Consider the following 21,068-nt stretch of genomic DNA (forward strand, 5'->3'; position numbering starts at 1 on the left):
TGAGTGACTTGGAGGGGAACTTCCAGGTGGTGTTCCCATCTATCTGCTGCCCTTGTCCTTCTAGATGGTAGTAGTCATGAGTTTGGAAGGTGCTGTCTAATGATCCTTGGTGAGTTCCTGCAGTGCATTTTGTAGATGGTACACACACTGCTGCTACTGTGCGTCAGTGGAGGAGGGAATGAATGTTTGTGGATGTGGTGCCAATCAAGTGGGCTGCTTTGTCCTGGGCAGTGTCCAGCTTCTTCAGCCTTGTGGGAGCTGCACTCATCCAGGCAAGTAGGAAGTATTCCATTACACTCCTGGCTTCTGCCTTGTAGAGGGTGGACAGGCTTTGGGAAGTCAGGAAGTGAGTTACTCATCGCAGGATTCCCAGCTTCTGACCTGCCCTTGTATCCACAGTATTTATATGGCTAGTCCAGTTCAGTTTCTGGTCAATGGTAACGCCCAGGATGTTGATAGTGGGGGATTCAGTCATGGTAATGCCATTGAACATCAAGGGGCGATGGTTGGATTCTCTCTTGTTGGAGATGGTCACTGCCTGACACTTGTGTAGTCTGAATGTTACTTGCCACTTGTCAGTCCAAGTCTGGATATTGTCCAGGTCTTGCTGCATTTGGACATGGATTGTTTCAATATCTGAGGAGTTCCGAATGGTGCTGAACATTGTGCAATCATCAGTGAACATCCCCACTTCTGACCTTATGATGGAAGGAAGGTCATTGATGAAGCAGCAGAAGATGTTTGGGTCTAGGACACTACCCTGAGGAATTCTTGCAGTGATGTCCTGGAGCTGAGATGACTGACCTCCAACAACCACAACTATCTTTCTTTGTGCTAGGTATGACTCCAGCCAGTGGAGAGTTTTCCCCCGATTCCCATTGACTCCAGTTTTGCAAGGGCTCCTTGATGCCACACTCGTTCAAATGCGGCCTCGATGTCAAGGGCAGTCACTCTCACCTCACCTCGGGAGTTCAGCTCTTTTGTCCATGTTTGAACCAAGATTGTAATGAGGTCAGGAGCTGAGTGACCCTGACGGAACCCAAACTGAGCATCAGTGAGCAGGTTATTGCTAAACAAGTGCCACTTGATAAAAGTGTTGATGACCCCTTCCATTACTTTACTGATGATCGAGAGTAGACTGATGAGGCAATTGGCCAGGTTGGATTTGTCCTGCTTTGTGTACAGGACTGGGCAATTTTCCACATAGCTGGGTAGATGCCACTGTTGTAGCTGTACTGGAACAGCTTGGCTAGGGGAGCGGCAAGTTCTGGAGCACAGGCCTTTAGTACAATTGCCGGGATATTGGCAGGGCCCATAGCCTTTGCAGTATCCAGTGCCTTCAGCAGTTTCTTGATATCTTGTGGGGTGAATCGAATTGGCTGAAAACAGGCATCTGTGCTGCTGGGTACCTCCGGAGGAGGCCGAGATGGATTATCCACTAGGCACTTTCTGGCTGAAAATTGTTCTGAATGCTTCAGTCTTATCTTTTGCACTGCTATGCTGGGCTCCTCCATCATTGAGGATGGGGATATTTGTGGCCTCCTCCTTCTCCAGTGAAATGTTTAATTGTCCACCACCATTCATGACTGGATGTGGCAGGACTGCAGAGCTTAGATCTGATCTGTTGGTTGTGGGATCGCTTAGCTTTCTCTATCACTTGCTGTTTATAATGTTTGGCACGAAAGTAGTTCTGTTTTACAGCTTCACCAGGTCGACACCTTGTTTTTATGTATGCCTGGTGCTGCTCCTGACATGCCCTCCTGCACTCTTCATTGAACCAGGGTTGATCCCCTGGCTTGATGGTAATGGTAGAGTGGGGGATATGCCAGGCCATGAGGTTACAGATTGTGTTCGAGTACAATTCTGCTGCTGCTGATGGCCCACAATGTCTCATGGATGCCCTGTCTTGAGTTGCTAGATCTGTTTGAAATCTATCCCATTTAGCACGGTGGTTGTGCCACACAACATGATGGAGGGTATCCTCAATGTGAAGGCGGGACTTCATCTCCACAATGGCTGTGCAATGGTCACTCCTACCACTACTGTCTTAGACAGATGCATCTAAGGCAGGCAGGTTGGTGAGGATGAAATCAAGTATGTTTTTCCCCTCACTACCTGCTGGTGCAGACCCAGCCTAGCAGCTATGTCTTTTAGGACATTGAAGTCCCCCACCCAGAGTATATCCTGCACCCTTGCTCATGTTTGGCCTGATGACATGAGACTTCATGGGATCCAGAGTTGATGTTGAGGACTCCCAGGGCAGCAATTCCCCCTTGATTGTATACCAGTGTGCTGCTACCTCTGCTGGTGATGGTAGTGTCTGGGACATTATCTGTCAGGTATGATTCTATGAGGATGGTAATGTCAGGCTGTTGCTTAACTAGTCTGTGAAACAGCTTTCCCCCAGATGTTAGTAAGGAGGGCTTTGCAGGGTTGACAGATTTGCAATTGCCATTGTTGTTTCTGATGCTTGGGTGGTCTGTCCAGTTTCATTCCTTTTTTTGTAACAACTGAATGGCTTGCTAGGCTATTTAAGAGTTAACCATGTTGCTGTGGGTCTGGAGTCACATGTAGACAATAGATTTTCCGGCATTAGTGAACCAGATGGGCTTTTACAACAATCTGACAATGGTTTCATGGTCATCATTAGATTTTTATTGAATTCAATTTCCACCATCTGCCCTGGCGGGATTTGAACCCAGGTCCCTGGAGTATTACTCTGGGTCTCTAGACTACTAGTGTAGAGTCAATACCACAATGCCATCACCTCCTCCTGAAGGGATTGATGTTAGAATGCTTCAACTGCAGAAAGGCGTATGCACAGAAATAAACCTGAAGTAAACAGATCCCCTTTCGGATATGATAGAAAATAGTTGCATTTTATTTTAGAGGCTTTATTAGACAGTTGATTCAGGGCCAAATAACACCTTCAACAGGTAGCTGCGCAAATGAAATAGGGGGGGGGCCTGAATCTTCGGTACAGTGAGTGGGGGCGGGTCTCGCTTGCCGAGGTGTAAAATGACGTGCGGTGATGTCAGGCGGGCATCCCAACATCAGCACACCAGCCGAGTCGGCTGCATACCCACCAAACTGTCAAAGGCCTATTAAGCCCATTTAAATATCAATTAAACTAATAAACTGAGCTAAAACAGAATTACCTGGAAAAACTCAGCAGGTCTGGCAGCATCGGCGGAGAAGAAAAGAGTTGACGTTTCGAGTCCTCATGACCCTTCGACAGAACTTGAGTTCGAGTCCAAGAAAGAGTTGAAATATAAGCTGGTTTAAGGTGTGCGTGTGGGGGGCGGAAAGAGAGAGAGAGAGAGAGATGGAGTGGGGGTGTGGTTGTAGGGACAAACAAGCAGTGATAGAAGCAGATCATCAAAAGATGTCAACAACAATAATACAAAAGAACACATAGGTGTTAAAGTTGGTGATATTATCGAAACGAATGTGCTAATTAAGATTCTTAATTAGCACATTCGTTTAGATAATATCACCAACTTTAACTTTAACACCTATGTGTTCTTTTGTATTGTTGTTGTTGACATCTTTTGATGATCTGCTTCTATCACTGCTTGTTTGTCCCTACAACCACACCCCCACTCCATCTCTCTCTCTCTCTCTTTCCGCCCCCCACACACACACCTTAAACCAGCTTATATTTCAACTCTTTCTTGGACTCGAACTCAAGTTCTGTCGAAGGGTCATGAGGACTCGAAACGTCAACTCCTTTCTTCTCCGCCGATGCTGCCAGACCTGCTGAGTTTTTCCAGGTAATTCTGTTTTTGTTTTTGTTTTGGATTTCCAGCATCCACATCCGCAGTTTTTTTGTTTTTAATAAACTGAGCTGTCTGTCTCACCTTAAGATTGGCGGGCAGGTGAAGAGCCCAGGTGGCCTTTGCATTTTTCATGGAACCTCATCCACAGGCGGGATGAGGTTTCATGAAGTGTTTATAAATTGAATAAAAATTTTGATACAAATTCATTGATGTGTCCCAGCTCATGTGACACTGTCACATGAGGGGCTATGCCTTGAAATTTTTCTTTTCTTTATTTAAATTTTTGGAACTTAAAACTAATCTCCCTGAGGCAGCTCTGTGCCTCAGGGAGATTTCTGCGCTCATGCGCAAAAGAGAACATAAGAACATAAGCATAAGAACGTAAGAACTAGGAGCAGGAGTAGGCAATTCAACCCCTCGGGCCTGCCCCACCATTCATTACGATCTCATTTCGCCTCAACTCCAATTTCCCGCCCTCTCCCCATAACCTTTCAACCCGTTACTAATTAAAAATCTGTCTATCTCCTCCTTAAATTTATTCAGTGTCCCGGCATCCACTGCACTCTGAGGTAGTGAATTCCACAGATTCACGACCCTTTGAGAAAAGTAATTCCTCCTCATTTCTGATTTAAATCTACCTCCCCTTAGCCTAAAATCATGGTCTCTCGTTCTAGAATGCCCCACCCCTCATATATTCACACAAAGGGTTGTGAATCTTTAGATTCCTCTACTCCGGAGAGCTGTGGATGCTCAGTCATTGAATATATTCAAACCTGATTAGATCGATTGATTAGATTTTTGGGCATTAAGGTAAGTCACGAGATATGGGGATATGGCGACAAAATGGAATTGATGTCAAAGATCAGCCATGATATTGAAGGCACAACCAGCTCCATAGGTATGGCCTATTCCTGCTCCTATTTCTTACTGAGGCTCTAGAGAGGGTGCAATGTAAATTCACTGGAATGCTGCAGATACAAATACAAAGTAAAAATTGAAAAGTTGAGTCATTGTTCATTAGAAGAACATAGCTCAAGAAACAGGATAATAGGAGTGTTTAAAATGATGAAAGGGTGGGATAGGTAGACAGAAGCAAACCATCTTCAGTAGTTGAAGGATCAATAAAAAGGAGCCATTGATACAAGATTAAATGTAAGGGATGAAGAACAGAGGACAGGAGAAACTCCTTCACACACAAAGTTGTGAGGCTGTGGAATTCACCTCATGGGTTAGCAGATGAGGCAGAAACCAAGTAAACAATTGAGCTTAGATTGAATAGGTGAATGAAGGGAAAGGAACTGAAGGGATGTGGGAACAGGGTGGATAAATGTGATGGGAACTGTTTGTCCGTGGGCAGGATGAACACCACAAGGACTAGTTGACCTGTTTCTGTGGTGTATTTCTATTTCTCCTCTCCTTGCCTTATTCTATTTCTCAGAACGAGAGGCCATAGCTTTAGGCTAAGGGGAGGTAGATTTAAATCAGAGATGAGGAGGGATTACATTTCTCAAAGAGTTGTGAATCTGTGGAATTCACTGCCTCAGACTGCAGTGGATGCAGGGACACTGAATAAATTTAAGGAGGAGATAGACAGATTTTTAATTAGTAACGGGTTGAAAGGTTATGGGGAGAGGGCGGGAAATTGGAGTTGAGGCCGAAATGACATCAGCCATGATCGTATTGAATGGCGGGGCAGGCTCGAGGGGCTGAATTGCCTACTCCTGCTCCTAGTTCTTATGTTCTTATTTCCTGCCCAGCTACTCCACATCCTGACCTCTTTCCTGATATACCCATGAGCAAATATTGCAGATCTAGAAGTTTTAAATAAATTGTGCTGAATCAAAACTTTCATTCAGTTACACTGGCCACTTTTTAGTTTAGTTCAGTTACACTGATCACTAGTTCAGCTGTAGTGACCTCTTCAATGGCAACACCCATTGCAGAAAGACAGTTATTTCAATGTTTAATAGTTCTGTCTATGAGCTGAATCGGAAACGATATTTCTACTTGTGTTTGACTGGCTAGCTGTCTGGGTCTGATTAACTCTCTGCATTGCCCAGCAGAGAAGGCCACACTCACCCACCAGATCAGTGCTCATTTCAGAAGGCTGGCTTTGGGCCAAGGGCAATGAACAGTCTGAACAGCATGTTAAAAGGAAGGTCTTTTAACCTTTCATCTATGAGTAAGGCCAGAGGATGTTCAGCAGTATTTGTAAACTCTATTTGTTGTAGTGTTATAAAGTTTTTTCTACCGTTCACGTTGCAGAACTTGTGACCACAATGGGCTGAACTACTCAGCAGCAGGAAGAGAGATAAGAGCCTGACCAGGTCAACCTGCAAGCACAAGATTGGCTAGACATTAACTTCCATTATCACATTTTAAATTGGTGTGTGTTAAATATCTTTCTTTTTATTCAAATTCTCGATGTGGGTGTCACTGACAAGGCCAGAATTAATTGCACATTTTTAGGGATCCCTAGGGCCCTGTGCTTATTGGACCACTTCTGTGTGTAGTTAACAGTCTACCAGTTTGGTGTGGGAACTGAAGCCACGTCTAGACCAAACCAAGTAAGGGTGTAGGTTTTTATCCCTCAAGGGCAGAAGTGATGTCTTATGGCAATGTGCCAGCATCTTTTACCTGCTTTATATTTCAGCTATTTTTAAAGTGAATGGAAATTTAAATTCTCAAATTGCTATGGTAGGATTTGAACTGGGATTCTCTAAACTATTAGTCCAGTCATCTGGAATACTGGTCACTTAAACTGCATTACACTGTGTGTAATTTAATGCTATCATTCTTTCATTTTCAGCATGACCTTCATGGGGCTGTTGGCATCATCTTGCTTCTTCTCTGCTAATCTAATGCTATAACTTTTTCCAATTTTAAATCCTTGCTCTTCCTCATATTCCATCCATTCTGAATGAGTTGTATGGTTTTCTAGGAATATGCAATTCTGTTTTTTTCCCACAGGCTTGCCTTAATTACATCACGCTTATTGGCGTTCAGTGTGTACCCACAAAAGGTCAGTGCTTCAAAGCAAGCAAGCTGGAGATATATGGAGAAATCTAACTGTACTGTGCTTATCACAGTGACTACATGATGAAAACAAAAGGTCCCCTGGAATGATTTTAAAGGAGTAGTCTTATGGAGCATAGAAAAATTGAATACAGCACAGAAGGAGGCCATTTAGTCAGTCTAGCTCATTCTGGCTCTCTGCAAGAGCAACTTAGCTTGTTCCACTTTCTGCCCCCTCCATGTAGCATTGCAAATATTTTCCATTCAGTTGTTTACTGAATTTCTTTTTGAAAGTCATGATTGAATGTGCCTCCACCACACTCTCAGGCAGTGCATTCCAGATCCTAACTACTCGATTGACCCTGTCTCCACCACACTCTCAGGTAGAGCGTTTCAAATCCTAACCACTCGATTGACCCTGTCTCCACCACACTCTCAGGCAGTGCATTCCAGATCCAACCACTCGATTGACCCTGTCTCCCCCACACTCTCAGACAGTGCATTCCAAATCCAACCACTCGATTGACCCTGTCTCCACCACACTCTCAGGCAGTGCATTCCAGATCCTAACCACTCGATGTGTGAAATAGATTTTGCTATTGTCAATTCAATTCATTTACCAATCACATCAATCTGTGACCTCTGGTTCTCAATCCTTCCACCAATGAGAACAGTTTCCCTCCATCTACCCTGTCCAGACCCCTCATGATTTAGAACACCTCTATCAACTCTCCTCACAACCTTTTTCTTCTCTAAGGAAAGCAACTCCAACTTCTCCAATCTATCCGTGTAACTGAAGGCCATCATCTTGGAACCATTCTCACAAATCTTTTCTGCACCTCCTCCAAAGCCTCACATCCTTCCTAAAATGTAATGCCCAGAATTGGACACATTGCTCCAGTTGAGGCCAGTATTTTATTAAGGTTCATCATAACTACCTTGGTTTTTGTACTCTATGGGTGGAATTGTCCCAGAATTGCACTAAGTGCGGTAGCGGACATGTAAAACAATGTTTTACCCACAGGTCGTAATGTAGGTTTTCAAGTTGTATCTTCCCCTCTCCACCTCGTTATTTATGCAGTCACAGGAAACACACCATTTCGTTGGCAAGCTTCCTCCGATTCGCCACATAGTCACCTTGCTACTTCTTCACACCTCACTCCATATTTGTAAAACAGACGCACGCACAGCTCTCGATGCTTGCAGCCCAGGACTGCTGCACAGGAGACATGGCCCTGAAAGGCAAGAAGACTGCAGCTCACTGTTTTTCTGATGTGTCCCTTTTGGCTGCCATGAGGGGCCGCTGTGATGTTCTCTACCCCCGCCCCTGGGATAGCGGATGCCCATCAGTGTCACCACTCCAGCTTGGGAGGCATGGTCAGAAGAGGTTGGCCATCCAGTTCAGAAAGAGGATGAATGATCTCATCAGTGTCACCAGGGCAAGGCAACCATCTCATCACTCGAAACTCACCCACTCACAAGGCCATCACACATTCACTGGCATCTCCCTCACTGCCAGCTCAAGGGACATCACCCCTCACTCTCTCACACACACCCTCACACCTCATCTCCTCTGGAAACTGTGTCCTCAGCCCTCACCATCTTGAGGGCCACATGTGCCCGCACGCACACCCTGGGATACCCTCCTTCCCCAGTACAGCCCTTGCCCTGCAGCCTCTTCCCTTGTCTGAGGCCACTTCTCCCCTTCCCTAATCAAGCCCCAGTCCTGCAGCCGTTCAAAAGCCACCCCCGCCTTTTGGCTGCTCTGGTAGGTAGAGACTGCCCGTGAGGCCCCCTAAAAGTGATATGCTGCTGCTTACCAGGCCTGGCACTGATGACTGTGAGTGCTGCCTGAAGCACGGTGGGCAAACAATCCTCCAAGTGCAGCTCGCCGGGTACACATCACTCATGTACATTTGTGAAACATGTCGGCACGATCTGGACTATCTGGTGTGGGGGGAATGATTCCGGCGAGCAGGGCTTATAATGAGATGCTAAGGGATTGAAATTAGGTTCCCAACTTGTGGTGGTGGGAAACGGAGCCCGCCATTGGCTGGTGGAGCGGAAAACCGCAAACTGGTTTCACCATGGAAGTGAAGCCGATTTTTGGCCTTCTCACCATAATGTGCCTTCCCCCTGCCCACATGGCACCCAACACCAATCGGGCCGGAAAATTCTGGCCTATGTCTCTATTTATAAAGCCCAAGATGCCTTTTAACCACTTTCTCAAACTCTTTTGCCACGTTCAATGATTTGTGTGCATATCCTCCCAGCTGTCGCTGTTTAGAATTGTGCCCTTTATTTTCTATTGCCACTCCTCGTTCTTCCTAGCACTATGCGTCACTTTGCACTTCTCTGTGTTAAATTTCATCAGCTATGCATCCACCCATTCCACTTGTCTATGACCTCTTGAATTCTATCACTATCCTCCTCACAGTTCACAATACTTCCAACTTTTATGTCATCAAATTTTGAAATTATGCCCTCTACACCCAATTGTAGGTCATTAATATTGGTCAAGAAAAGCATCAGCCCTAATACCAACCCCCTGGGAACATAAGAAATAGGAGCAGGAGTAGGCCATTTAACCCTTTGGGCCTGCTCCACTGTTCAGTGAGATCATGGCTGATCATCTATTTCAACACCATTTTCCTGCACTATCCCCGTATCCCTAGATGGTTTTAATATGTAGAAATCTATCGCTCTCAGTCTTGAACTGAGTCTCCACAACTGTCTGGGGCAGAGACTTCCAAAGATTCACCACCCTCTGGGTGAAGAAATTCCTCCTCATCTCAGTCCTAAATGGCCTGCTCCTTATTCTGAGACTGTGTCCCCTGGTTCTAGACCCCCAGCCCCCTCCCCAGCCAGGGGAAACACCCCTCCTTCATCTACCCTATCAAGTGCTGTAAGAATTTTGTATGTTTGAATGAAATCGCCTCTTATTCTTCTAAACTCCAGAAAATAAAGGAGTCCCTCTGTATATTTTCCTCCAGTCCGAGAAACAGCCATTCACAATCACTCATTTTCCTATCACTCAGCCAACTTTGAGTATAACATGTGACCAATATTAGCATGTGTTCAAGCTTTCCTCTCATGGTTCATGGAGTTACATGAACTCCTTGATTTCATTATGTCCTTGTCATTCTTCCTACTTGCCCAATGTTCTATATATAAACCAAATTAAATTATAAAATGAATTCAGAGCACATTACCCTATTATATAAAACTATTAGCAATTCAGATTTGTTTTACTGGTTAGCTTGTCATCCAATAAATTTAATCCCAATAAAATTAGAGAGCAAAAATTATGTGAACAAGGTTGGTAAGAGAAGTTGTATTAAAAGAGATTGATGGGGAAGGAGAGCCCCTCTAGTTCATGGATGAATGCATCATTTGGGTACTGAATCATGTGGATCACGAAGATTCCAGGCTTCAATCCCAGTCTATATTTTGTTACCTGATCTGCCATGCAGTGCCAGGTATGACAGAATCAGACTTGGGGAGGGGGAAAAAACAATCAGACAGGTATCCCTTAAAGGTAAACCCAGTTAAGATCCTGCTGTAAAGTTCCACACGGAGCCTGATGAAGACAGGATTGGACTGTGATGGTTTCCATATTTGAAAAGCCCACATTGTTTAGGCTCACACATTAAAAATAGTCATTTAGAAAAATATATATTTTTCTGCAGATGACCAGGTCAGCATTTATTGCCCATACGTAGTTGCTCTTGAGTGGTGTCCACCTTCTTGAGCCTCTGCAGTTCAATGCCATGTTGGTGCTCCCACCATGGTGATAGGTAGAAACCTCCAAGATTTTGACCCAGTGACAATGAAGGAGCAGCAAAATACACTGATGTTTCCTCTCCTAGTCTTCCTTGTTTGGTTTAGGATAATTCTGATCCCTTCACTTTAAAACAAGCTCATGGACTCGAGGGATAAAGAAGCATCTGATTAAAATCTTTATTTATCAATGCACTGTTCCAAACCTAGCACATGCAGTATTTATGAGATTGATGTCAATTATAGTCCTGCTTTTGGTTACCCCTCCTAGTATGGCCGCCTTTGGCCTGTTGCCAATTTATAGCTAATTGTGCTTCTGTGAAGTGCCTTGGGATGATTTTCTAAGTTAGTTGCTGTACATAAGGAAGATAGAACATCAGTACTAATGTCCCATAATTAGAACTAAGCTGCCATCAATGTAAAAAGCACGAATTGACTACCCTGTTATGTCAGCTGTACAACGGCAGTCAATTTTATCCAATGTGTATATTACATATTTTTGCTGTCTGTGGATTCTGGCAAAATTCTTACATTGAAAGATTTGTTGTTTAATTTAACTTGTACCATGTACGTGCAAAGTCTTTTTAAATAGTCTATTTTGTAGACTTCAATTTTGACATCTAAAGTGCTCTGTGTATAGATATGACTGTTAGCTACTTCCTTTGTACATAATAGTTTTAACAAACTGAAGCTGAAATGATCTGACATTATTATAAACATTAATGCACTTGTACATGGCAATTTGAGAAAATGAAATGGGATAGAGCGAATAAGACGTTGAGGGATTCGAGTTAGGGGAAAGGGATTAAGCTGGCTGATTGATGCTTACAAGATAGAAACTGTAATGTGGTGCAGTTCAAATTAGTGGTGCAGTTTAAGCTGACAGATGATCACCTCAGACAGATGGTTTCCATTGTGACCAGCCATGGATCCAGTGCTAAAATTCTAATTTGACTGCTTCAGGCAGACCGCCACATGTTGGGGGATTGGACGTTTGACTGGAAAATGATGTTTAATTTGGAAAGGTGCAGTGTTATGCACGTGGACATGGTTCAACATACATACACACTTCAGGGAACAACATTAAGGATGGTGGAGAAAGAAGGCAATATGGCAATTATAGTGCATAGCCCTCAAAAGATTCATGAGTCATGTCTTCAAGTGATAGCTAGAGCAAATGGTGTGAGGTGCACTTATAATGCTATCTAGCTCTGACCTCTTGAGCATTCTCAATTTTGTTCACTCCACCATTGGTGGCCATGCCTTGAGCTGCCGAGCCCCTAAATTCTGGAATCCCCTCCTTATTGTAGTAGAAAGATCTTGTACCTAAAAGTTTAATATGGGACTAAGTACAGTACCGCCCACAGGGTGATGTAAGAAGGCACATAACTTAGAGCAAAAAGGAGTCTAGAGATAGGTAGCAACATGTAAGGACCTAGTATGGGGCCCTTTCCATACCTTTATCTTCTACTGTAAATGTGCACGTAGTTCAGTAATGTTAATAAAGACTTCTTTGTAACTTCAGCAAGTCTGCTTCATGGTACCCAAGCAGTACACACCAAGTAGTGACAACAGAACAGATCGCCTATAGCACTCTGAGTCGCTACACTCTTTCCTCTCTTAAGATGCTCCTTAAAAGTTACTTCTTTTGACCAAAATTAAGCTCTTTTGACCTAATATTTCCTTAAGTACTTTGGTGTCAAATTTTGTTTGATAATGCACCTGCTAAGCTCCTTTGGATGTTTTACTGACTTAAAGTTGTCCTATAATTAATGCAAGTTGTTGTTGACTGTAAGACAGTTTTGTTCCTCTCTGTGGGCAGTATTTTCTGTGCCTGTTGGCTGCGCTCGGTCGTGTTTGGTAGCGTGAGCGGCAATATGGCAAGAAGGCCAAAAAGCAGCTTCACGACATCGTGGATCCAGTTTGCAATTGTTTGCTCTGCCCATCAATGGTGGGCTGTGTTTCATGCCGTCGGAGGTCAGAAGCCTCATTGTAATGCACCTGCATATCATTATAAGTCCAGCTCGCTGGAATCAACCCACCCCCCCTCCCATGATGGATTATCTGAGCACGTCAGTGGCAAAACACACCAACCTGTTTCACAACTGAACATGAGCGACGTGCACCTGGCGAGCTGCACTTTGCTCAGGACTTTGAGGTTTGTTTGCCTCCGTTCCTTTGGGCAGCGCTCACTGTCATTAGCACCACATCGCTTTTAGGCGGGCTCATGGGCAGGTCTCTACTTACGAGACATGGCTGAGCCAACTCAGTTGTCATTGGTTTGGTGATGAGTGTATGCTGATGAAATTAGAACGTTTCAGTTTTCTGCCACCCAGGGGCTTGACAGGGTAGATGCTGAGAGGTTGTTTCCCCTTGTGGGAGAGTCTAGGACCAGAGGGTAGAATCTCAGAGTAAGGGGGCGCCCATTTAAAACAGAGATGAGGAGGAATTTCTTCCCTCAGAGGGTAGTGAATCTGCAGAGGGCTATAGAGGCTGGGTCATTAAGTATATTCAAGGCTGAGATAGACAGATTTTTAATTAGTAAGGGAATGAGGGGTTATGGGGAAAAGGCAGGAAAGTGGAGTTGAGGATTATCAGATTAGCCATGATCTCATTGAATGGCAGAGCAGACTCGATGGGCCGAATGGCCGACTTCTACTCCTATGTCTTATGGTCTTATCCAGGCTAATATGTTAACCCCTACACTATGAACTTAAAAGTAAGGACGTTATGCTTCAGTTATACAGGGCGTTGGTAAGACCATATCTCAAATACTGTGTGCAGTTTTGGGCTCCTTATTTAAGGAAGGATGTTAATGAGTTGGAAGCAGTTCAGAAGAAGTTTATTAGATTGATACCTGGAATGAGCAGGTTGTCTTATGACGATAGGTTCGACAGGCTGGGCTTGTTTCCACTGGAGTTTAGAAGAGTGAGGGGTGATTTGATTGAAGTATATAAGGTCCAAAACAGCATTGACAAGGTGGTCATGGAAAGGATGTTTCCTCTTGTGGGTGAATCCAGACCTAGGGGGCAGTATTTTAAAATTAGGGGTCACCCTTATAGGACAGAGATGAGGAGAATTTTTTTTCTCTCAGAGGGTTGTGCAACTTTGGAACACTTTGCCTCAGAAGGCAGTGAAAGTGGGCTATTTTTAAGGCAGAGGTAGATGGATTCTTGTTAGGCAAGGGAATCAAAGGTTAGTGGGGTAGATGGGAATGTGGAACTCGAAACAGAAACGAATCAGCCACGATCTTTTTGAATGGTGGAGCAGACTTTAGAGGCAAATGGTCTATTCCTGCTCCTATTTCATATGTCTGTATTGAGGATTTGGAAAGGATACAGAGGAGGGCCACTAGACTAATTCCCAGTGTTAAGCATCTTGCATTTCAAATTAAGCTTAAAAGAGTTTGGCCTATCTGGTTTTCCCCTCTTCCAGGAACTCTCGTGGTTTCTGGGTGGGGTTGTATGTATTGAGACACACAAGTAATCAGAATTATGTGGGACAGGCTGGATAGACTAGAGAGTCTTTTCTTATATGCTATTGTTCATATGTTCATAACATTCAAAGTTTAAGAATTCTAAGGAGATATTTAAAATGTATATTCTTGTATATAGAATTAGTACTTCCTGATTTAGCCATTTGCAAGGTGTTGTCAAATGGTTTGTGTCCCTTTCCCTTCACTTGTATTTCACAATGATTCAAAAAATACAAAATGTTTATGGTAATATATCATGAGTTTCCCCATCAAGTTCACTTCAGAGGCAGCTGAGAAGCTGAGATTTTGCCCTTCTTTAACAAAAGTAAATACTATATTAATTACTACTAAATTCATTTTATCCTTTTCTAAAAAAATACTGCCAAATACAGTGCACAAACCTTTTACAGTAGCTGGTCAGCTGAGGTGCTATCACAGCAGGCAGTATCTGCACTGATGTAGTTTTCAGACTTCAGTGGTTGATTGTTTCATGTTGTTTCCTTTTATCCCATACCTCGTGTGTGGAGGCCTTGATTCTAGTTGTAGTCCAGTTACAATACATTACCATGTGTGAGCAGCTTAATGAGGGAATCACAGTTGAACCTGATCCTGTGTTCACTTCCACAAATGTATTTTCCAAAAGGAGTTAGATAGTGATCTTTGATTCCAAATCCAAGAGTGCTGAGTCCAACTGTGTAACATTCTCAGCTTCTCCTGGAGCTGGGATCAATTGACTCAACACAGACTGGAGATTCAACCTGCGGCCACCTGATCCACACTACCAGTGTTGCCTTTCCTCACTAGACCACCTCTTAGTTAAAATAAAAATGTTGAAGACAAGTCCATGACCATCTTGAGAGATGCCAGCAATTGCATTGTTTGAAGTGAAGCAGGGCTGCCTGATTTAACATTTCTACCTGAGTACTCTTTTCTACATATTGAACTATCCAAGACAAGCAAAACACACTGACAAACAGAAATCAAACTCAGATGACAAATATTGCTGGGATATCACAATGGTAGATAGTCTTAAGGGAAAGCCAATGCTAGCCTACTATCATAGATGATAGGAAACTGTCATGACTGAATTTGGAAAGGATGATTCCTTCATAAGCAGCTTAACAGATATAAAAATCAATATTGTGCCTTGAAAACAACCTGTCTTACTGTGGCAACAGCTTATGACACTAGGAGTCTATGCTGTGGGTTGGGGGGATGGATGGTGGTGCAGAGATGGTAAAGTTGGGTATGTAAAGCAAGACCAGTGAGTTCTAGGGAGGATATGAAAGGATAAGTGCTATTGTGTCTGAAGACCAATACTGTTCATTATTAAGCATCTGCAATTCACAATGATACCTGGAGTTTCTTCACCAATTGAAAATTCTGTTTTCTCTATGTATGGGCTTTCACAGTCAATATAAATTGTCCATCTATCTGTAAGATATATTCATATATCTACCTACCAGCTTCCCACCTGTGGTATTGCACATGAAAAATCAGAACAAGTGTAAAGCAGGGCTAGAGCAGAAGAGAATAAAGGGAGCAGGGCTTGCTGATAGAACACCTCCCTGCATTAGAATCATGTGGTATTCTGTTATTTTTATATTTCCATTAATATTTCTTAGGTGAATTTATGATAGAAACTCCCTATGTAAACTTGTCACATGATAATTACAGCCCTCTACTGGTGGTTGCACTGTAGGAAAGTGTAATTACAGAGTGACTAACGTAACTAAGCAGCTTTTATTATAAATATGAACAGACAAATTTAGAATGAAAAAAATTGACAGGAATCCTGCATAGATAAAAGATTTTTATATCTTATCTGTACACTTCTGTGATAAACTCAAAGCAAGTATAAAGGTGAACTTGCTGTTTTGATTGCAGCATTTCCAGTCTGCTTGACATTGAGCCAATTCTGATTGACAGCACTCAGTGAGAATCGTATCGAGCCACTCCATCATTTTCTAGGCTGTATTGGGGGAGGAGAAAGAGTGAAAGGCTCCCAAAATAGATTTATAAACATTGTTCACCTTGCTAAATATGAAGTGTATGCCGGTGAGGTGGAGAACAGCTGATGTATAGTATTCTTGGACCTCCTCTAATTGCTTCATGTACACACTGTGAACCAGCTTTGCTAAATATCCAAGACTTTTGAAGCAGCTGAACCAGCATTTGAAAGCTGGGCCAAGCTCAATTGGAGGCGGAACAGCTTGTCTTCACTTCTGAAGCACCTGTGCTGGGAGCTGTATCATTTGTCGTCTTCAGAAAGGAGCTTTGCAATAAAATAGATCCACCTATCCAGCAAAAATGGCCATTCAGATTTCTTACTGGAGCCTGGTACACAGATAAAGCCCTTTAACATGGATTTAGCCCTTGCGCTGTCATGCTGAGATGGTAGGAATTCTTTTACACATAATTCTGTCGATAGTAACATTTTACTTTCTCTTCACAGAGGGTTTACTGGAACGATATGTTCACAGGTCGACTGCGTTGTGAGATTCCACCGGCATTGGTAAGTAGCTCATCATTATTTCCTGTTCCACACTCCTCAGTATTTATTTTTGCAAGAGAAGTGAGAGTGGGTGCGGGAGAATCTTCTCGCTCAAAGACCAATCTGAGAGAGTGGAGGAAAAGGAGATCAGAGAACGGTATCTGCCTGTAGTATTGTGTCTGTCTTTCATAAATTAAGCCAGTTCTCTGATGCTATTTTTTAACAGAAGTTCTTTCTATCTCCAACTTGCGGATTCCCTTCATCATATGAACAATTCCTATCATGTCGTCCTTCTCATAATTGTCTCTTCCAATGAAATTGGATTGAAATTCCTTAGTCACTTCATATTTCAATCTTGAATCTTGAATCTTGAGGGCTTGAATCTTACTTTTCCCTTTCTCTGTGTCCTTAGCTTTTGCTGTACAGTGGCCACAAATGAGACAGTGAGATGTGCATGTGGTGTCATTATCCTTCACGTACTTGGACTTTTACCCATATATAGATCAAAATATTATTTGCCTTTCTGATGCTATCAGTATTTGGTTTGACATTAGTTAGTTCTTTCTGCATTTATCTTGCTGAACAAAATGCTATTTATTGTCTAATCATATTTGCTATTTTTACTACACTGTTCAATGTTACACTTCTTTGCAATGTATCTGCCCATTTGCCCATTCTCTATAGATCATTTTGTATCTTCCACACACCTTGGCATCAGCTACAAAATTTGACACTTGAACTTAAATGCGTCTTTAAGTGTTACGAGCAGCAGAGGTGCCATGTTTGTTACCTTGCATACTCTGCCATTGCTGGTCATTAGAACTTCTCCACAGTCTTTTGTTTCCTCGAATCTTACTAACTTCTCAGTTTCCTTATTCCTGTGTTACTCCGAGAGTTTAACTCCAGTCTCCCAGCAGTACCTTGATAAGCGCCTTCTGAAAGTCAAGGTGCAAAACATCCAACGGATCTGTTGCATCCTAAAAGGGATGTTTGTTTGTTTCGTTTATCCACATACACATTTTTCCCTTTGAGGAATAATGGGGAAGTGTTGGAAGGATTAGCAGGCTGATTACTAACCTATTGAACCACATCATGGACACTGTTTACATGGCCAACAAAACCTGAAGTAGGACCTGAATCCTGAGCTTCTGGCTCAGAGGTAGGTTTTGGTTAATGATGCGTTAACCTTTTGGCTGTCTGCATTGTAACAAACCCCATTATACCCTGGCAGGGATTGCAATGGATACATTCTGACCTTGTTGGTTTTTCAGCCTGAGACTGACTGAGTTAAATGGTCTCTTCCCTAACGAGAATAAATCAGCGGTCAGGAGAACAAAGTTGTGGTTTTCATTTTAAATAATTGACTATTTTATGCAATAAAATATCTCTGAAGGAGCAAGATCAGAGATAATGTGGATCCACTACCATTACAGAGCCTTGATGGATAATGGCACATATAGACTTCATTAGACTTGTCGCAGATGATTGAACAAGAGATTTATCCAGCCTTGTTTTATGTGTCCTGTATTAGGCAGAGGTTGGTATTATTCCTTGTTTGATCCCCAGACTGCATGTCTGAATGGCAAAGAAAGGAAATCTTTTTCCAGGGTGAAGTTCCAGTACATGGGTCAGCAGAAATTAGGAGCGAACTATCCCACATTTACACTAAGTGTGGTATTGGGTGTGAGAAAAGTTGTTTTACCCACCGGCTGCAGTGACAGGTTTTTGCACCATATTGTCCCATTCCTGGCACATCCTGCTTCATTAATAATGCATTCCCGGAAAGCGGACTGAGTCGCTAGCGGGGCAGCCGCTGATTGGCCTGCCCCACCATCACCTCAGGCCTTCAATAATCCGAGCGCCATATTTAAAGGCTGCCCCTGCACAGAGCCAGCTCTGTCTAAGGCATAAGAAGGAGCTGGAAAATCATGGCTGCCAAAGGGAGGAAGCATGCTGCCCCAAATTTAGCAACACCTCCCTCAGGCATCTACTAAACACAGTGGAGCCTCACTATGAAGTCCCCTACCCCCCTCTCTGGATGAAGACCAGCAAGTAAGGTGACAAATCCAGGCTGGTAGGAGGTGACAGCAGTGGTCAGCACCAAAGCCTTGCAAAAGAAGACAGCCATCCAGTGCTGAAAGAGGATGAGTGATCTTCTCTGTCCCACCAGGGTAAGTCACTCTTAACTCACACTCACAAACCCATCCACAGGGATCTCACTCACTGCCAGTTCAAGAGACATCACCATTCACTGCCTCATACACACCTTCATCTTCCCTGCAGATCATGTCCTCACCCCATCCATGGCACCACTCACCACCCACACATGCCAGGCATCCTTCCCATCTGGCCTGACAGGCGTCCTGCTCACACTCTCTCCATTTGTATTCATGCAGAACAAGTTGGTACACAACAAAAGGGAGAGGTTCCAGACTGGTGGAGTAATACCCAACATTCTGGACCATTCCTGTGCTAACGGTGAGGTCAGTAGTGCTAAACCAAGTGAGGATCTAACAGTGCAACATCCATCTGATAGCCATGCAGTGAGTGAGTTCCCCTGTTCCACAATCCCATTCCATGCACTTAGTTATCTCTCCTTGCTCTCACAGGCACATCTGGGAAGCAGCCAAGGGGGCCCATGACTCAGGTCCTTGACGAGTCCTGAAAACACCTCGGAAAAAGAATCTGAAGACCCCCTAATTGAAGACCTGTCACAACACTCACCCACACCCTGCACCAGCGCAAAGACGCCCACCTCGATGGGATTTAGATCTAGAGTAATCTCGGGGTCACAATCTGGTGAGCCCACCACACTATCTGATCCACAGCAGGCAGCGGCAGGGATTGCCCAGGTTTCTGGCAGGGAGCAGCTGAATCCGAGTCAAATGAAGAGCCTCTGGACTCGGCCATACCTCAGTTGCTGGAGCTGCAAAGGCAATCTTGAAAACCTCAGGAAGGGATGTCCGCACTCCTCAGATTGCAAGGCACAATGGAGGAGTCTGTTCTCCCTCAGTCCGAGGTGATAGCGCCAGGATGCCAATGTTAGCTTGAACCATAATAGATACTGGTCCAAACCTTAATAAAGACATTGCAAGGGGCTGTGAGTGCCTCCAGCAGTGACTGCGCCATGGCCACCTTTCACAAGGGGATTGTACAACTTGCCTAGTCGGCCAATTGCTCTGTTGTCTGCTAAAACGCACATTAATTTGCAGTCTGCGCCCGAGGGGTGAAAATTTCTGGAGCATTTGGTAGAACACTTTTGCATTGCTTGAGTGAGCAGAAAAGCTTCAGAGGTCCAACTCCAAGTATGTCAATGGAGCTGCTGCTGAACGGTCTCAGCTGTGGAAGAATGCTCACTTTTGACAAACTTTTCCAAGTGCGTGGCCACTTCCCTCACCCCCTGCTTCCCCCCACCCCTTCTGGCATGTGCTTGATGTGTTCTTCCGTCAGTCTGTGCTGCCTTGTCCCCCCATCCCCAGGGGTGACCCACACTGGAGCCCTTGCCCCAGCACCGCACTGAGGGCCAGTCAGGTAAAAGGTACTAGCCTGTGCACCACCCCCTTCCCCCACCGCCAAATGCGGTGCCTCTTCCTTGATGTCTTATGGGCGATGACCACGAGTGCTGCCCAAGATTGTGTGTACTCACCTCGGAGTTCCCCCCAAAGTTTAGCTCGCAGGGTGCACCCCTTGTAAAGGCAGCCATGAAGCATACCATTCTGAAGTCACGCCGACGTGGGCAGTAAATTTGGCATGGGGGGATGATTCGGCAAGTGGGACTTAATTTCAATACTTTAGCATCTCATTATAAGTCCTGCTCACCGAATCATCCCCCCAGGCCAGATTCCTAAATCTCCTAACGTGTGGCAATGGGAAACAAGGCCCGCTGTTGATGGGTGGAGAAAACAATTGCAAACTAGCTTTATGATGGCGTAAACCCGATTGTTGGCCTTCTCGCCATATTCTCCAGCCACCCCGCCCGCCATGATGCCTGACAACAACAGGACTGGACAATTCTGCCTTAGGTCTAAGCCCAGGTCTCCGGCAGAGAGACATATCACTCAAGTACTGCAGCTAATTTTATATCAAAACATGTTAACATTTCACTTAAGTTCTTCGTCATGGGTTCTGATACAGGGCCTCAGCTGAAACATGAACCCACCTTATCCTTTCAGATGTCAATTGACCTGCTATGTGCTTCTACTATTCCAGCACTTGTGTTTATTGCTCTGATTTATTTACAGTTTGAATCTCCTCCCTTATATCACCATCTTCCTAAAACCAGGACGTGCATGGAAGTCTCAGGAGTTTTGTTTTACAGTGTCTCAGTTCTGCACTATAGTGTCAGCCTAGATTATGTGCTCAAGTCTTTGGAGTGGAGTTCGACTGCATGGTGTTCTGATTCTGGCAGGACTGATGCTGACTGAGCCGCAGCTGACACTCAAACTTCAAAGGGTTAAATGGGCCATTCTGTTTCTTGACTTATCCTGTTAGTGAAATATCGTAGAATCTTACAGCACAGAAAGAG

At 44.0% G+C, this 21,068-nt stretch overlaps 1 protein-coding gene across 1 annotated transcript in view; it reads left to right on the forward strand.

Moving 5' to 3' along the window:
• Positions 1-21,068, forward strand: part of LOC121293686 (ran GTPase-activating protein 1-like) — a 468,446-nt gene that overhangs the window by 72,532 nt on the left and 374,846 nt on the right. The window contains exon 3 of the mRNA XM_041216855.1: positions 16,505-16,564. Coding sequence (XP_041072789.1) covers positions 16,505-16,564 — 60 coding nt within the window. The remainder of the gene's footprint in view (positions 1-16,504; positions 16,565-21,068) is intronic.

The sequence above is a fragment of the Carcharodon carcharias genome, chromosome 22, assembly GCF_017639515.1.
Source record: "Carcharodon carcharias isolate sCarCar2 chromosome 22, sCarCar2.pri, whole genome shotgun sequence".
Taxonomy (NCBI): Eukaryota; Metazoa; Chordata; class Chondrichthyes; order Lamniformes; family Lamnidae; genus Carcharodon; species Carcharodon carcharias.